The 18,614-nt window shown below is 34.6% G+C and overlaps 1 protein-coding gene across 1 annotated transcript in view; it reads right to left on the bottom strand.

The window, feature by feature from the left end:
* LOC126883094 (uncharacterized) overlaps positions 1-18,614 on the bottom strand; it is a 186,588-nt gene that overhangs the window by 18,259 nt on the left and 149,715 nt on the right. Inside the window, exon 3 of the mRNA XM_050648332.1 lies at positions 2,699-3,130. Within this exon, the coding sequence (XP_050504289.1) occupies positions 2,699-3,130 (432 nt within the window). The remainder of the gene's footprint in view (positions 1-2,698; positions 3,131-18,614) is intronic.

The raw sequence follows: 18,614 nt of genomic DNA, 5'->3' as shown, positions 1-18,614 counted from the left end.
CTACTTTTTTAAAATAAGCAGGGCCAAACTCAAAAAAAAGTTCACAAAAGTACATTCATAAATATTTCTCAAATTATAGCTCTTTTGTAGGAGTTTACCCATAACGTCAGATTAAAAACTTTCGACAACATTATAAGTATTTCTGCTATATAGAAAGCACAGGCGAATCTCTGTAACACTGCCATCTGGCTCCTGACTTTCACCCAGGCGAGTCGGGTTCGATTCCCGGCGTCGGAAATCTTTTTTGTTTTTAAAATTGACATTTGGATTTGAAAAATAATTGTTTTTATAATACCACGTTTGTATCCCAGAGAACGGCAGTTCCCGCCAGTGGCGCACAATCCTCCTACATGCGACACTATGTATAAACGAAATTTTCGTTTTTCTAAATCTAAGCGAATTGAAAATTTGGCCAAATCCCATCTTAAAGTTTAGGAAAAGACTCGCCCATCCATAGGTCAACCATACATTTTGGTCCAAGGGTGTAGATTTTACGGCCCTTCCCATTTAGGGTCTATTTTTCGTTCTCGTCCCCAAAACTCCCAAAAATTTCGAAAATTTAAGCCCGACCTTCATTGCTTCTGATAGTGCTGATCATTACCTTTTCAACGCATGTCTAATTTTGAAAATCGGTTATACCATTCAAAAGTTACCGAGCTCAGAAATATGACTCAATTTCTATTTAAAAGGGGGAAAATGTTTGTGGGTATGTATGTATGTGTGTGGAAAAGTTACACCGATCTGATTTTTTTTTTGTGTTTTAAAAGGGGTTGAGGGCCAATGCAGAAGCGGTGTAGTTTGTTACTTTTGACCACCCATAAGCCAGCTATAGGACTGGGTAGGTACAAAATTGCATATTTTTTGGGGGTATATATCTTAGGTTCAAGAAGAGACAGGAAAATCGAAAACACAACAAATCAATAGCGCTGAGTTAAGCTTTGAAATCGTACCTAAGCGGTCAGGATCGAACATACACACGGCTCAGTATAACCGAAAAACTGAAAAATTTAACTTTGAAAATTTTGGTTTTTCGACAATTACTCAAAATTTCAACCTACGAATTGCGCCAATAACTGAGCGTTTGTAGGAGGACTTTAGACGTGTCTAACGGTGTATACCGTATACCTCATATCTGGGAAAATTAGAATTTTTAAGTTATAGGCCTCATATATATGATCAAATCCAGTTCCGATGGGAAAAAACGATTTTTCAAGCTCGCTAAATCCTATAAAACATTCAGGTTATCATATTTGACCTTGAATGCATCAGACACTACCTTTGTATTGTCAATACCTTTCTAACTTATGTATAGTGATCAAAATCGGTAAGGCCGTATAAAAGTTATCGAGCTCCAAATTATAATAAATTTAACCATTATCGCCGAAATGTTCTAGTTGTGGTGGTTACGACGCTAAATTTGATCGGACAATCCGAGTCCATTTGTCAGCCATCACAATATTTTTTTTGAATCTATTCCGAATAGAAAAAAATCTAGTGTATATTCGGTGCACACAAAGAATTATATTGGAAGAAAAAAGTATTGGGATGGCTGGGATATGAACTCGGATAGCCCTATCACAAGATTAATGTCGTAACGACTAGTTCGTTTGGACGATAATGCGACGAAGGCGACCATTTATAATGCATAACATGTAATCGAGAAACATTACATTCAAGTTCATACATTTAATTTATAAAAAACTTTGAAAAACTCCTGATAAAAGAATTAAAACCGCTAAACGCTGTAAAAATGAGTGGCGCACACAATATTCCAGCAACAAAAGAACTGAAATGAATATTATGTGGTGCAAAAATGAATTTTCATTTTAATGGAAAATAAAATTATAGTTTTACTTTTAAATATTTTTCCATAATATTTGCTTTTGGAGTAAAACACGCCACAAAAATGCTTCAAAATGCAAACTTTAAAGTTACTCTTTTGTGGCGCATTTTGCTTCAAATTTAGCACATATTATGGAAAAAGCTTTCAAAATAAAACTAATTTTATTTTCCATCAAAATGAAAATCCATTTTTGCGCCTCGTAATATTCATATCAGCTCTTTTGTGACTGGAATATTGTGTGCGCGCCACTCATTTTTACAGTGTTTAGCGGTTTTTTATTCTTGTTATATATGACACAATATAAAAAAGTATTATAAAAACAATTATTTTTCAAATCAAGATGTCAATTTTAAAAACAAAAAGATTTCCGACGCCGACGCCGGGAATTGAACCCGACTCGCCTGGGTCAAAGCCAGGAGCCAGGACCACTAGGCCATTATGGATGTAAGTCACGAAGATAAATATTTGACATATAAGTTGTAGGGTTTTTCCATCTACTTTCATATTTTATCTTTTCTTGCCTAAAATCCCCGGTTTTGGGCCAGCTGACACATCATTTATTAATAAGCTTTGGAATACCTAACTAAATAAAAAAACAGCCACGCTAAAATGCTCCGGTCATATTTGACACTACCTCCCAAGCTACATTAGCAAATGACACTGAATTGGATGTAACTATTCTCTTTTAATTAGATAGTAAAGCGCTATTGCGTTCCCTTTGTTCTCTAAAATTTAATAGTAATGAAAATCGAGCCGGGTAGAATTCATTCAACGATTAAGTTAAATATAAAAGTGTGTCTGCTCTAGTAAGTAAAACCTGGGCCACACACGCTCATATATTAAAACAAAGATTACCTCCAAGTGCTCCCACAACTACACCAGCAAATCCTCCACCAACGCTACCACCAATTGTAGCAAGTGAATCTATAATAGTTTTACAACATCTCTTGCCTGAAATCTCTCCATTCCACCATCTTCTAATGTTAACAATAGCTTCATAGGTCAAGTGTATACTTGCTAAAGCTACAGTTACTACAGCACCTCCTCCTTTGTTAACAGATACAACAGCATTCATAACATTCGATGGCACTGTTGTTGGTACGATGTCTTTGAGCATTACTAAAAAACGCTTTTGGCTTTCATATGGAATAATGCTCAAGGCGCGAACCATTCCTGGCGAAGCTTCTAGAGACAGGTGTTCTAATTTGGCAAAAATGCTTACATCTGGGGTTTTATCTTTATCATCTGTCTGTTTGTTAACGTCCATCATTTGGGCCCAGATTAGACCTAAAAAAGATATATTTAACTAAGAATAAAACTAATTATTCCCCTAATTTTTTTCTGCTCTTTCAGAAACATTATCATCTAATACTTAATACCAAGCACAAATTTTGCATCTTGCTTTATAAAATTATCAAACAGAGTGGTAGGGGAGCCCAAGCGGGGATTTTTGCAGTTACTCGAGCGCGTCAGATTATCATATGGGGAGAAACCTGGTACCCTGCAGATGTACCTCTACCATATATTGGCTCTTAACACAGGAAAGTTCGTTAAGGGGTGCCCGAAAAAAAATCTATCCTTAAAAATACTCCAAATTGTCAGATTAAGATAAGGTAAGTTAAGTACATGCAAAAGAGTGTATATTTGAAAAATCTGACAATTTGAGCTGGGCGTAAGAAAATGGGTGAGTCAAAAATTTCACAAAAAAAGCGAATATTTCGCGAAATGAACGTCAGATCGAAAAACTAAAAAAATACGTCTTCAATACTTTTCAAAAATCTATCAAACAGTACTAAACATGACCCCCCACGGAGAGGGGTGGGGGTAAATTTAAACTTTTAAATACAAACCCCGCGATAATTCGCAAAATGAACATCAGATCGAAAAACTGCAAAATACACTTTCAAAATGTTTTTGAAAAATCTATCGAATGCTATCAAACACGACCCCCCCCCCCCACGGAGGTGGGGTGGGGGTTACTTTAAAATCTTAAATGGGACCCCCAAATTTTTATTGCAGGTTTGGATTCTTTACGTAAAAATAAGCAACTTTTATTCTAAACATTTTTTCGAATTATGGATAGATGGAGCTAAAATCGGAAAAAACGATTGTTGGAAATGGAAAATTAATTTAAAAAATGGAAAGTCCCCACTAAAATGGAAAATTTTACTTAACTTTTTTTCGTTTTAATCACAACCCAATAGGTCCCCATAACGCTTGAGTGACTGCAAATTTAGCATATTTTGCTCCCCTACCATAGTATAAATTAAATCACAACAAAAAACATGTGATATGTATGTACAAAATCAATGTATTGTTGTTTCAATAGATAAATAAATTATGGAATTATGTAAAAGAGAGAAGCAGCTATGGAATACTAATATAGTATTAATGTATTTTTTCTACAACCGTGTTAAAAATGCTACTTTAAGGCACTAGTGCTTTAAAATTTTTAAGGCACTGCAGTTAAAAGTGAATGCTCAAATTGTGAAACGTCAAAATATTTATATTTCATTTATTAACATTAATATTAATAATACAACTTGAGGAATTTGAAAAAGGTGGTTTAAAAGGTTTTTTAAAATTTAATTTAAACTGTATTATTGCTTTTTTAACACGTTTGTAGAAAAAAAAAAACAAGTTTATGTAACGGTATAATATTTTCGCTAAGAATTTTTAGACATTCCCCTCGAGTGTAGACAACCAATTCTACCTTTTACGGGTCATAGGTTTCATGGTTTCAGAAGTTAACAAAAATATTGTATTTTATAAATTTATAACGTTTGCAGAAAAAATATTGTATGATATACGTGTTAAAAAGTACATTTTTAAGGCACTCATGTGAATTGCAAACTTTCACATGCGTGCCTTAAAATTGTACTTTTAACACTTATATCATCAGGAGCGTCATTTGAAATTTTGTTTGGGGGGGCAAGCACTTATATATTATACATCATATATGATGTTATGATGAATATTGATGTATTTTTTGTAAATTTCAGTCATTTTTTAGGGCCAGGGGGGGGCAAATGCCCCCCCTGGACGCCCAAATGACGCCCCTGTATATCATAAATAACTATTAATATTCCATAGCCATTCCTTCTGAACTTTTACAACATGCCGCAAGAAATCTGATCTGTGGTATATGTAGGCTAAAGTAGAACTTATTTGGAAGCAGGTAAAACTACCAGAAGACTGGGACGTAGGTATAATTGTACCTATTCACAAGAAAGGAGATCAAATAATTTGCTATAACTACAGAGGAATTACCTTCCACTTTACAAACCCAAAATATCTATATGTATTAAAACTCACCAAGTCATAAAATCTCTAACCAAGAAAATATATTATTTATACTAAAAGAGCACAATTCGTTTAATCTCTGGATATGAATCGGTACCAATAGGATTTTGCATGTTTTGTATATATTATGTACTCCGGTCAATATAGACATTTAGATTAGCCGGAAAGCCAAATTTTGGTGGAGAGCTGGGGTTTACCACTACAAATAAAGTTTTAAAAATCCCCATCGATCCTATGTGTGCAACAAAAGTTATTCGGGGTCAAAAGTCAAAATTATAGATTTTTTGGATTTTGCTCGAAAACAGTAAGTTTTATCAAAAAAAAACCTCAAGTAGATCTTAAAATTCTCTACAAAAACAATTTTTACGTTTTTTTTTCTTAAGAGTTACCATTCCTGAGATATCGCAATTCTAAGAGTCACTTGTACATAATACGCACACATTTCCACACCACCTGTGAGGTAGTGTACTCTGCGCGTTATTTTACCGTAGTTTCTCCTGTAGGTCGACTCCACTAACTGTCATGACAATTTTAGGATAATTTAAGGGAACAATATCCATCAAGTTCTAGACATTACCTTTATTATTGATATTGATTATTGATATTGGTATAGAATATTGGGTTAACTATTGTTTTTTAAAACAATATATGACAATGATTCGGGAATATCGTTATTTATATCCTCGAATATTCTACCTGGTGGGGGGTACATAGTATTATCAAAAATGCAAGATTGAATATCTTCACAAATAATTGCTGCTGCGGCTTTCAAAGTTTTTAACAGATTGCCTTTTTCATCCAAGTTTTTTTTAACAGACCAGACTTGACTTAAAGTATCTTAATATTTTATAATATTTATTTAATTAATTATTATTTAATATTCTTATACTTAGTTTGTAGCACGAAAAATTAAACAAACATAAAACTATACTTAGTCAATGTTGTTAGGCCATAGGCATGATAAACTTTGTGCTACGTAACTTTTCGGAATGTCCCGGTAAGCTACAGTCTCAGAGATTTAAAGGAGTGAGTTCTTGAAATAATATTTAATATTAAGGAAAAGTTTTAATTATTGGGCGCCATCAACAAATCAAAATATACTGCTATATGCCATATGCCTAAAAAAATGGTTTGCAATGTCATTCCATTAGATAGAAGTCGGTACTTACCATTGCGGTCAGAGGTAGTCTGTATGCCTTTCCGGCAATAAGGATTAGGGATAGATTGTGCAAAAGAAAAAGACTTATATAAGTTTAATACATATTAATCGTTTATTTATAGAAAAAAAAAATAGTTAAAAAGCAAAACTGAATTAGCAATAAATGAATAAAAAAAATTAAGTCATTCACGTTGTCAAAAATGTTCGAAGAAAAAGAAATAAAACAGTTCGTTACAAATACCTGGTGATCTTGGATTGTACTGTTGGCTGGAGCTGGCCTTGTGTAGCTCGGCTGGAACTGTGGTAAACCAACACTTCACTAACACTTTACATTTTCTGTTCTAAAGTACTATTATACAAATTGTTTTTATACGAAAGATAAAATTCCATAATTTTTTTGTTTTATAAAAAAAAAAGGTGATCTCAACATCTTAATACTTAAAACATTGCTCACTTTAACATAACAAAATTTTGTTTAAATAATTCATTTTTAGTTAAAAGGTCGCGAACCACGTTCCGCGAAGCTTGAATTAAGTTATTCTTGAAAAAGGCATACTCTACGCCACTACTAGATACACTATTCCATTTATTTCACCGGAACAACAACACAAGAATATACCGGTATGGCATTTACGACAACCACATCGTTCTTGCTACTTTCACTACAGAATCTACTCAAGATTCCATCTGAGCCTAACTTTGGCGCAGACCACAAAAAACTGGACTTCACTGCATGTCAGATCAAACTTAACTGTCTTTCCTCAGAACTTTGGCTTTCTGTTTTAAACTCTATTCGCTCCCTTTCTGTCAACTAATTCTCTTTTTTGACCAATAAAAAAATATCTAAGCTTCCTACACTTATTATGAACCAATAGGGAAAATCAAAGTACATTCTAAATCCAACCTATTTGGTAGGGAATTATATTCTTTAACCAATAAGGATCATTTAGCAAAGTCAGCTAACCTCTCTCCCATCTAACATTCTCAAGAAAAATATTGCCGAGTCCACGATCCTACACCTGCGCTCTCTGATACCAAAGTCGGACGTTTTGTGTATCTAACTTCCTAAATTCGTGGCGCTAATGACCATTAAAAATACTTTGTAACTCTTTTCTACCTCACAAACTGAACGTTAAAAATTCAATTTTCGAGAGATAATGTAAACACAGCAAACCGAATGTAGATATGACTGCAAAATATAATAACGTCTTTTGTAACAAAACGGATAAACTACATTTCCATATTGAATTATTCTCACGTTTTTTCGGAACAGAAATAAATTCCTTACATTCGTTCTTATAATGAACTATTTTAAATGGGAAATAAGCCACAATTTTATCAAAAAAATGAATTTATTTAACGTTTCGACGCCCAAGTCGGGTGTCGTTGTCAAAATACAAAATAATACTAAATAAACAAAAATGTTGTTGCTTAGTAAAAAATTCTTCTAATAATTTATTTAATCTGACTCATTTATATCGGCAATTCAGGCATGTATTATACATTTTAAAGTAGAAGACTTTAAAATGATATTGCCAATATTGATGAGTTGCGTTCCTGGGACGACTTTACTAAAAGATAGTTCATTCGATTACATGAAATCAACCCCAACTCAAGAATATCCGCCACAAAAAATCTGTCTTTAAAAAGACAACCAAATGCAACGATGGTAGTAAAATTCTCATGCTATAGATTCCATAGTAAATCATGAGGGAAAACCAGGAAAAAACCTCGTGATACTATCCCGACATCGTAAGTATTTGGGCTTACATTTAGTTTACTCTCAAAACTAATACCAAATTCTGACCTTAATGTATATATGCTATTTTAAATTATAAATAATATTAATAATACATAGATATTACATAAAAAATACTAAAATATAAAATATGTACTAACTCGATATGTTAATGACCTACCAATCGTGGTATTTTCTTTCTATTGACTTCCTCTTTTAGTATGAGTAACCACATCCTACTGCATTCTACCGAGGAATTTGCGACACAGTTGTTTTCATTTAGCATAATTAGAGCCGCTTCTTTGATTTTTCTCTTTTTACTATCTGTTTCTTTCAGGACTATACTTGAATCTCTCCACTGGACTCTATGTTCATTATCCCATGCATGTTGACATATTTGAGATCTATCAAATTCTCTATTTTTAATATAAGACTGATGTTCACTTATTCTAACGTCTAATGGTCTTGATGTTTCACCTAAATAAAATTGTTCGCATTCACAAGGTATTTTATAAATACAATTCTTTGTTCTTTTTTGTTCATTGTTAGGTTTAGTTTTAGATAGAATAGATCTCAATGTGTTTGTTGTTTTGAATGTTGTTGAAATGTTGAATTTATTTCCTATTGTTTTAAGTTTCTCGGATAGTCCTTTTATATATGGCAGCGTTTCCCAACCGGTGGGTCGCGACCCACTAGTGGGTCGCGACCCACTAGTGGGTCGCGGGCGGATTTCAGGTGGGTCGCGGGCGGATTTCAGGTGGGTCGCGGCGTGGCTCTTACAGTAGCTGTGTAGCGTACAGTGACCGTGTTCCTTATTTTTTTCATGGGTCGGGATGGGTCGCGAATATGAAAAACCAGAAGAATACCCAGCTTAAAGCTGGGTATGGGTATTCACTTGAGCACAAACGCGCATGAGACAAGCCGAGGCCGTACGAGGCAGTAAGTGTGGACGTCATCCGAGGCGCGGCAAATATGCTCAAATTCGTTCGCCGCACGCCTCGGAGCGATCCGTCTCTTATCGGTCCATCAAAGGGATTCGTGCCTCAGTGCATAGGCGCCCATACACACGGGCAGGGGGGCCGTGGCCCCCCCTAGCTTTTCGGGAAAGAACAAAAATTAAATTTATATTACATAAACGTATTTTTGTCAAAAAATTATTGGATAATTTTGAGAGATAAATTGGAAACAACATATTTATTAATAAAAAAAATTCACATATTGGGTAGTTATTAATAGTTTAAGAAAATCTTTGTGTCTGCGACAGTGGTCTATATAGAATGTGCATAATACACATTTCCCAAAATCACGGTATGCTATTAACGAAAACATTGAAAGAGATTAGAGGCGTGGGAAACATATATACACTGTAATCGACACCCAAAATTATCAATTAAATGAATCATTTAAATGAATCATTTAAACCTAACCTAATACTGCAAAAAAAAACCATATCAGCAAGAAATCCGATCTCTCACCGATAATCTTTGAGAACTGGTATAAAGTAATTATATTTTATATTTCGAAATAAATTCATACTGAAAAATAATTTTTTAAATTTATTGAACATAGTCAAATTTTAGTTTGCATAAGTATTTTTTTAGTAAGTAGATTATTTTTAAAGTGTGCATTATGATGAACAGAACAATTTTATTTAAATGAAAAACAGGTGATCTTTCATGATGAATGAGTGTTATATACAGGGTGTCCCAAAAGTAGCGGAAAGGTCGAATAATTCGCGAAATGAACATCGGATCGAAAAACTGAAAAATACGTGTTCAATAATTTTCAAAAATCTATGCGATGACACTAAACAAGTCCACCACTTCAACCCCTGGGTGTGGAGCGGGGGGTAACTTTAAAATCTTAAATGGAACCCCTAATTTTTGTTGCAGATTTGGATTTTCCTTGTAAAAATAAGCAAATTTTATTCGAGCCATTTTGCGAATTGTGGATACATAGCGCTATAATCGGAAAAAACGGTATATCGTGATACCATAGCAAAATTATAGAAACGGTCTAATATCTCGAGAAATATACTTCCAAATAAAAACTAAAAAACACGTGTTTAATATTTTTCAAAAATCTATAGAATGACACCAAACAGGATTTTTCATTCCACACTCTGGAGGTGGGGTGAGAGTTAACTTTAAAATCTTAAATAGGAACCCCCGTTTTTTCTTGCAGATTGAGTTTCCTCCTCAAAAAATAAGTAACATTTATTCGAACTTTTTTAGAATTGTTGACGGATGGCGCTATATTCGGAAAATGCGATTTATTTGCGCCATCTATCAACGATTCTAAAAATGTTTGGAATATGTGTGCCTTATTTTTCATAAGGATTCTAAATCTGCAAAAATAAAGGGGGCTCCTTTTTAAGATTTTAAAGTAAAAACTTGGTTCGACACATACTCATGGTTAGTCTGCTCGCCAAAGTTGAAGGGAAGGCTTTGCAAGCATTGTATTCTTTTCAAACGGGTTTTAAAGAGAGGTGCAACTTTTGAGGTACCCATGACATTTCCATTTAAAAACTTGGTCTAGTGTTTAAATGTATGAATAATTTCTCACAACAGGGTTCAAACTAGGTTTTTTAGGTGGTTTAAACTACAGTAGACTCCCTCTATAACGAGAACTGAAATGGTGGATTAATTATCTCGTTATAAGCGGATCTCGTTATATCAAACAATAATAATATTGAAATGTTTTGATGCCTCTTACGTAGTTTATTAGATGTCGATGGTCAACCTGAACAGTGAACAATATGAGACTTCGCCGCCATAAATTGTAAATTTCCTGTAGTATTCAATATCGGTCGATAAACAGGCAGATGTTTATTACAGGTGGCCGAGTTTATTACGGCACTGGCCTCGATAATAAGACAGATGTTGGGCATTTCTATGTACAGGTAGTTGGGGCATTTATTTATTTATGACCATTACAACGCTAAAAACAGGTAAAAACAAGTATTCTTCGATTTAAATTTTCCTCGTTATAACCAAATATGCCTCGTTATAGAGCGTTATAGTTCAATAGGAATTTCATGGGACACCTAATGTACCTCGTTATAAGCGAAACCTCGTTATATCCGTGTTCGTTATAGAGAGCGTCTACTGTATATATTGTCATCCGAAATATACAAAATGTAATGTGCAACATCTTCACGTTTGGCCCCCCCTAAAAATTTTTATATGGGCGCCCTTGCCTCAGTGTGGACGTTTTTTAAGTATTTTTTTAAAACATAGGGTTGCGTTTCGATTCTTCATTTGTAAACAAACCGTGCAAGCAATAAATGTAGCCTATATAATTTACAAAACGGTGTTAAAAGATTTGGATTTTGTTGAATTTTATTGCTTATCTTGAAATATTCATTCTTTTGGAAAGTTATACACTTAAAAATTTAAGACAAATTTATAAATTTACCTATAAAAATTGAATGAAACCAAGAGTTATGTTTAGAAGTTATTGATAAATATAAAAATATGGAATAGTAGAAAAGCTTTTCTAAATTTTGTATTTTTTTTACTTATTATGTTTCTTATGCCATCCAAAATAAAATTAAAATATTGTTGGGACATTCTCGTGAAATTATTAAACTTGTCAGTTTCATCAGCTAACAGGTCGATTAACAAAAACGAAGTATTAATATTATTCATGCCTCTTCTTTTTAAATAAAATTGGGAGGACCATATACGTCTCTACTGTTTATGTTTTTTTAGTTTTTAATAATAATTTATAAATAATTATAAAACTAGCACAAGCCACAGACTATTGTTCATTCGACATATTCGCTGCCTCAGGACGAATAAATGGATCACTGCTGCGGCAAGCCTCATGCGTCCTCATGCGGGAGCGTGTCCTCATACATTTTTTCCGACTTCGAGGCGGATAGCTAGAGATGAGCGTGGATTGTTCCAGAATAACGGCTGGGCTATAAATAGGAATATATTTTGTAAATAGAGTTAGTTTAAGCTAGATATTTGTAAAGAAAACTTTAAGGAATAAATTATAAAAGTCGTATATAAATACTAAAGCACGTTTGAATATTACAGTTGTGTTAGGTGAACTTAGTGCGATATCAATAAGTGAATTAGAGAAAGACTTTTAAAAGACTTTTGAACTTTATTCGTCCGGGAAAAATCGGAGTGCGTTAATTGTTCGGTATTCGGAAAGACTTTTAAAAGACATTTTGAAAAGTACGTGTGTGCCGACCAAAGATGTTGCTAGAAGAACTTTCCGTAAAACAGCTCCGTGAACAATTAGAAGAGTACGAGTTAGATGCTAGTGGGTCCAAGAAAGTCCTGAAAGCACGAATCGAGGCGGTCCTCAAGAAGAATGGAGATGACCCCAAGACATTCCACTTCCAGTCAGCAGAACAAGTAATCTTATCGAAATTCGAAAGTGTTTCTCAAAAGATCGATGAAACTTCTAGAAAGAACAATGAGAAACTTGAAGAAGTTAGTAGACAGAACAACGAGAAATTCGAAAGTGTTTCTCAAAAGATCGATGAAACATCCAAGATAAATAATGAGAAATTCGACCAGAAATTCCAAAGTGTTTCTCAAAAGATTGATGAAACTTCTAGAAAAAGCGACGAGAAATTTGAGAGTGTTTCTCAAGTAATTAAAGACGTTTGTAGACAGAACAACAAGAAATTTGAAGAAGTTTCTAGAACAGTCGATACGATACAAAAAAGTGTAAACGACAATAAAAAAATGCTAGAAGAGAAGATCAAACAACTAGAGACTATGGTAACCAATACGAAAGTTCTACCTTCAGTTAATGCAGTAGTTTTAGCCGTAGAAGAGAAGATCAAAGAAATAGAGAGCATGACAACCGATACAAAAGTGCAACCGTCAGTTAATGCATTAGCTTTAGATCCTGTAGTGAAAGATGAACTACCGAGAGACGAAACGTCGCATAATATGAGATTCAAATTACCACCATTTGATGGAAAGTCCTCTTGGTCCATATACCTTAGACAATTCGAAGCTATTGCGACCGCCAAATCATTGGACCGAACAAGAAAAGGTTGTTTCCTTGAAGGCTGCTTTACGAGGTGATGCTGCAGATACAGGGTGAGTCATGAGGAACTGTACATACTCCTACCTCGTATAGAGGCTCCTATGGGGAATAACAAATGACCATTAAAAAGTGAACTAATTTTTTAAATCCGGGCCTGATTTTTCTCTAGTTTGAATAAATCAGTTATTTGGATGGTAACATGAATTAAATATTTGTACAAAAAAAATTAATTTTTGTAATAAAAGTTAATTTTTTTAAATATATGGTTCACTTTACTAAACTTTTAATTCGTAGTCAAATTTGATTTTTTTATAAAAAATTAAGTAATCGTGTGGGGAAAAAAATAAATATGCCATTTTAATTGCCTATTTGTCTAATTTGTAAAATTCATATTAGAGTTTTCAAAAAGCGTATACAGGGTGAAATTTTTTCTAAGACTCAAACGAACTAATTTTTTTAAAGCCGGACCTGATTTTTTTCTAGTTTGAATAAATCAGTTGATTCGGCAGTAATAGTGTAACGATTGACCAAAATAAGAGACACATCGATCTGACCGTTCAAAAATTATGACGAATACAAATTTCTGTCAAAATGCGAAACTCGCCCTGTATATTATTAAACAATGGGAGCAGACACTTTTTAATGGTCTTTTGTTATTTCTAATAGGGGCCTCTATACGAGGTAGGAGTATGTACAGTTTCTCGTGACTCACCCTGTATATTAAGGTCAATTCCTAAGGGTCAAGAAAATTGTTACCAGACCTTGTTCACTCGTCTAGAAAAACGCTATGGAGATGCCCATCTACAACAAGTATACAAAGCACAACTGCGAAGTAGAAGTCAACGAGCAAGTGAGAATCTGCAAGAATTTGAAGCAGATGTGGCTCGTGTGGTGCGGTTGGCTTATCCGGAGGTGCCAGACAGCGTTTTAGAATAAAAATTGCGGTAGATACCTTCGTCAATGGGTTGAAAGATAGTAAACTAAAGAAAGCTTTACCACTAGCAAGACCGAAAGTTTTAGATGAAGCACTTGCTATTGCATTGGAACACGAGACGGCCAGTCAAACTTCACGAAGCCATAGAGTAAAAACCATTGAAGAAAGTGACAAACACAACGATGAACGTCTGGAGGAAATGATACGGAGAGTAGTTCGTAACCAGATGCCAAAGAGACGCGAGCCTAGATGTTGGAATTGCGGCGAAGTAGGCCACATTCGTCGTAATTGTAAGAAGATCGTACAGCAGTCGGAAAACTAGAGCGGGTCGACACCAAGGGGCAACTGCCGACCGCGAGAACTAGAGCCCCCATAGTAACTGTCAACCTTACGTCCTCCGGTGGAATTCACAACTTATACATCGAAGGTCGTATCAATAATAGATGTAGATCGCTTTTAGTGGATACAGGTGCAACAAGAACTATCGCACGTCCAGAAGTAGTACGAGGCCATCTTAAGTTATCACCTGCAACAGTAAAGCTTAGAACAGCGACTGGTGAGCTAATTAATACATATGGCGAAGCTAATATGTGAGTCTCCATTAGCCAGACCACAGTTGAACATCAAGTATTAATTGCCGAGATCTCCGACGAGTTCATATTGGGGATGGACGTACTAAGAAAAGTGGGGGCAGTATTGGATGTTCAAAATGGAGTTCTCAAGATCAATGGTGAAGAGTTGCCCTTTCACGACGATAAAGAAGATGTCATCCGCTTACTGACTACATGCGACGTAATCATACCCAGTAATAGTGAGAAAATTCTGATGACCATGCTTGATGGGCACTGCCGAGATGGAAGTTTAAGGATGGTCGAAGATGTGGATAATGTCGAGTTCCTAACGGCGAAAACTTTGGTGAGAGTTCGAGATGTCATTACTGTAAGAGTTATGAACTTAAGGCAAACTGCTATCAAGTTGAGTAGAGGAGCTTTGATCGGACAGTGTGTTCCCGTGGCTTCAATTTGCTCTATGAATACCAATGAGAAATCATCGAAGTCGAAGTATCCAAAGGAGCTTGTTGAGATGATCATTGAAAGATGCCAAGATCTTGATCATGAACGAACAGAAAAAGTGAGGTCTATGCTGATAGAGTATCACAATGTTTTTGCTCTTGATAAGAAGGATAAGGGCAAAACAAGCATAGTAACGCATAAAATAAATACCGGAGACGCTCAGCCAATCAGACAACGGCCTAGACGACTTCCATTTGCGAAAAGAGATGAAGTCAGTGATATGGACAAGCAAGGGGTAATTGAACCATCGAACAGTCCATGAACATCACCAGTAGTTCTGGTAAAGAAGAAAGATGGTTCAACGCGTTTTTGTATCGACTACCGCCAGCTCAACGCGGTAACAAAAAAAGATAGTTATCCTTTGCCCAGAATAGACGATACATTGGATTAGTGTTGCCCAAATGCAAGACCAAGACGAGACTTAGAGAGTCTTGGTCTTGGTCTTGCGCCAATACACCTGTTCTTGGTCTTGGTCTTGGTCTTGCACTCTCGGTCTTGGTCTTGCACTCTCGGTCTTGGTCTTGGTCTTGCAGCAAGAGTCTTGCAAGTCTCGCAGTTACCCATTAGCCTAGTGCTATTTTTATTCTTTATTAAGCGCTACTTAAGTATTATAGTATTACAGTCGGTGTAAGAGAAAGTATTCGAAATTATGAAATAACAAATGTTATATTATTTGCTATTTCATCATTTCGAATACGCCCTCTCTTTATTTACATCGACTATAACACTATACGCATAGATGCCATCCCCCACCGGCACCTTTAGAATCTGTACACTGTAACAGAGTAGGCACATTTTAATCTTGAATTAACATAGCCATAGTAATTACCAATAAAATTAATAAATGTTTAAACTGACATTGGGTAAGGTGTGATCCCACGATCGGCACGATCTAAGCAATCCGTGCCAATGCTCTAACTAACTGAGCTATCCATGGCCCACGGGAGTCAGTTTCTTAATACACGTTTGCATTTAATAAGCTTACATGTGCCAAAACATGGTTAAAATACAAAAAACCAAATTAATGACATAAAGTTGACTGTATTTCAAAGACCATTATCTGCCTAGTATGGGATTGATCGACCCTCACCTTATATGAGATCGAATAAAAGACTTATACAATTTGCCATTTATTTAAATAAAAAATAAAATACAATACAAATTAAATTACAGAACAGTGCGCAATTGCTTTGACGTTACTGTTACTAAGACTTTAACTTTATATTAATTTTTTTTACCAAGAATTAATACAAAATACACATGGAAGGCAATAGTAAACACGGCAAAGACTCACGAAGAGTCGTAAGGCCATTGACGATGATGCCAATTCTTTATACTCGTTACTATCCAATACCCTAAGTAGGATATTGTTACTTTCCCTAGTCCAAGAGTCCAATACCCTACCGTTATTTCGTTACTTTAAATATTTCTGTATTTTGTTTATAGAGTAGCCGGAATTATCTGTTAATTTGTCTCGTTACTTTTGAATAACAAATACTACAATGATTAAAGTAATTTACAAAAGCATGAAAATAGAGAATTCATCTGTAAATGAAGTAAATGAGAAAGTGTCAATGAAATTCATTTTAAACTGTTAATTTTTTGTTTGTAGTCTGCTGCGCGATTAAAAAGAATAATGAGTTTAAAGGGTACCCCCCGTTAAGATAGGCAAAATGCCCTCACTCCCCGAATTCAATTTTATTAATTTTTTTACGTTCTATGCAACTAAAAAATGAGATAACGCGGATTTTTAGCTCGCCACCCCCCTTACCCCTCCCCCCACAGCCAAAAACGTAGATTTTTAGATTTAATTTTTTTTAGTTGGGTTCCAATTGATCTAAAAATTTCAAAAAATTCACAAGTATAGCTGAGGCTTTTACAAAATATGTCTATTTTTTATGGACCCATAGGTCGAGTGTACATAACCTCAAATTTTTTTTTAACTTTTTTAAAACCTATAACTTTTTTTTGGAGGGGGCTGCAGGTCCAATTTTTTTTGAATGTTGTGTATTTTATCAAAAGCTATCTCTCTGATTTTTTTCAGATTTTTCCGTCAGGTGCGCCATCTTGAAAAATCAAGAAAACTGTTTTTTAGGGGGTTTTTGGGGATTTTCTCCATTTTATAGACTGCAACATAGATCAATTCAAGGTTTTGTTAATAGATTATGTATAATTTAAAATAACTGAGTATATTAGGATATTCAAAAATTGGGCGAAACACTTTTAAACCCCCCAAAAACCATGTTTTTTTAAAGTTTTGTAAGGATTTTTGCAGATCTAATTATATTTTTTGAGATCGATAGAGCCTGAATATTATTTTTTCATTTTTTTACGTTATATGTGATTAAAAAATAAGACTAATCGCATTTTTAGCCCACCACCCCCTCCCCCTGTCCCTACAAAAACGTCAATTTTTTTATTTTTTTTTTGTTTAGTTAAGTTGCAATTAATTTAAAAATTTTATGAGGCTTCTACAAAACATATCTATTTTTTATAGACCCGTAGGTCGAGTGTACAATACATATAACCTCAAAATCCCGTTTTTATTTTTTTAAAATGCATTTTTGACTTCCAATCGATATTTTTTTTAAAACGTCCAATGAATTTACGTCTCTCTCGCGGACGGCCGGTTCAATACGTGCTTAGCGCTCATTTTTAATTATTAAAAATAATAGTAATAAAATAATGACAAAAATTTCTTCATGCTCCTGCACGGGGGGGGGGGACTTTAAACTTTGAGTTGGTCACTTTATAACTTTCATAATAATAATTTTTAATCGAGTTATTAAGCCTTGAAAATGACCATTTTCGCGTTTTTCAAATTTTAAATTGCATGTAACTCGACGACAGTCAATTTTATAGAAAAATCACAAGAGACCTTTTTTGCTCAGGTTGATCCAGAGAATCTAAAACAAGTTTGTCCTAAGTGAAAAAATTGATTTTTTGAATTCGTACTGCCTGGCACCATGTGGATTTGTTATAAGGACCTGTTTTTGAATAAGTTTGTGCAAAAAATTGAACCGAAATAATTTACCTAATGGGGACAAGTATACAGCATGGACTATTTGCATTATGAGCCAAACGAAGATGGTTCGGAAAACATTAAACAATAGATACTGTTGTAGATGCGAGTTGCGCAAACGGCAACATAACCATAGGCTGTTGTTCGCATGTAGCTGCCATAATATAACATTTATCGCATGGAAGATATTTTACAAAAATCATCAAGCCAGCAGAATATCTTACAAAACTCTTTGACAATACATATTATGTTATACCTGTAATAGACGAAGACAGCGATGAAGACTTTAAAACTGAAGTGTAATACCAACGAATATACTCTACGAGTATATACGGAGCTATATATTCTTTGGTAATACTTTCCTTATTCTTTTTATGGTGTTTTACGTGGCAGTGAACGTGAATCAAAGTGACATTATAATAGGCAGAGCAGAGATATAGGTTATGTAGATGGTACAAGCACATGTTTGAATAATTAAAATATGTATAATGGAAGGTAATATTAGGGTACCTACTAAATACAA

Source organism: Diabrotica virgifera, chromosome 1 (genome assembly GCF_917563875.1).
Source record: "Diabrotica virgifera virgifera chromosome 1, PGI_DIABVI_V3a".
Taxonomy (NCBI): Eukaryota; Metazoa; Arthropoda; class Insecta; order Coleoptera; family Chrysomelidae; genus Diabrotica; species Diabrotica virgifera.
The sequence above is the reverse complement of the archived record's forward strand: the minus strand, read 5'-3'. Positions and strand labels throughout refer to the sequence as shown.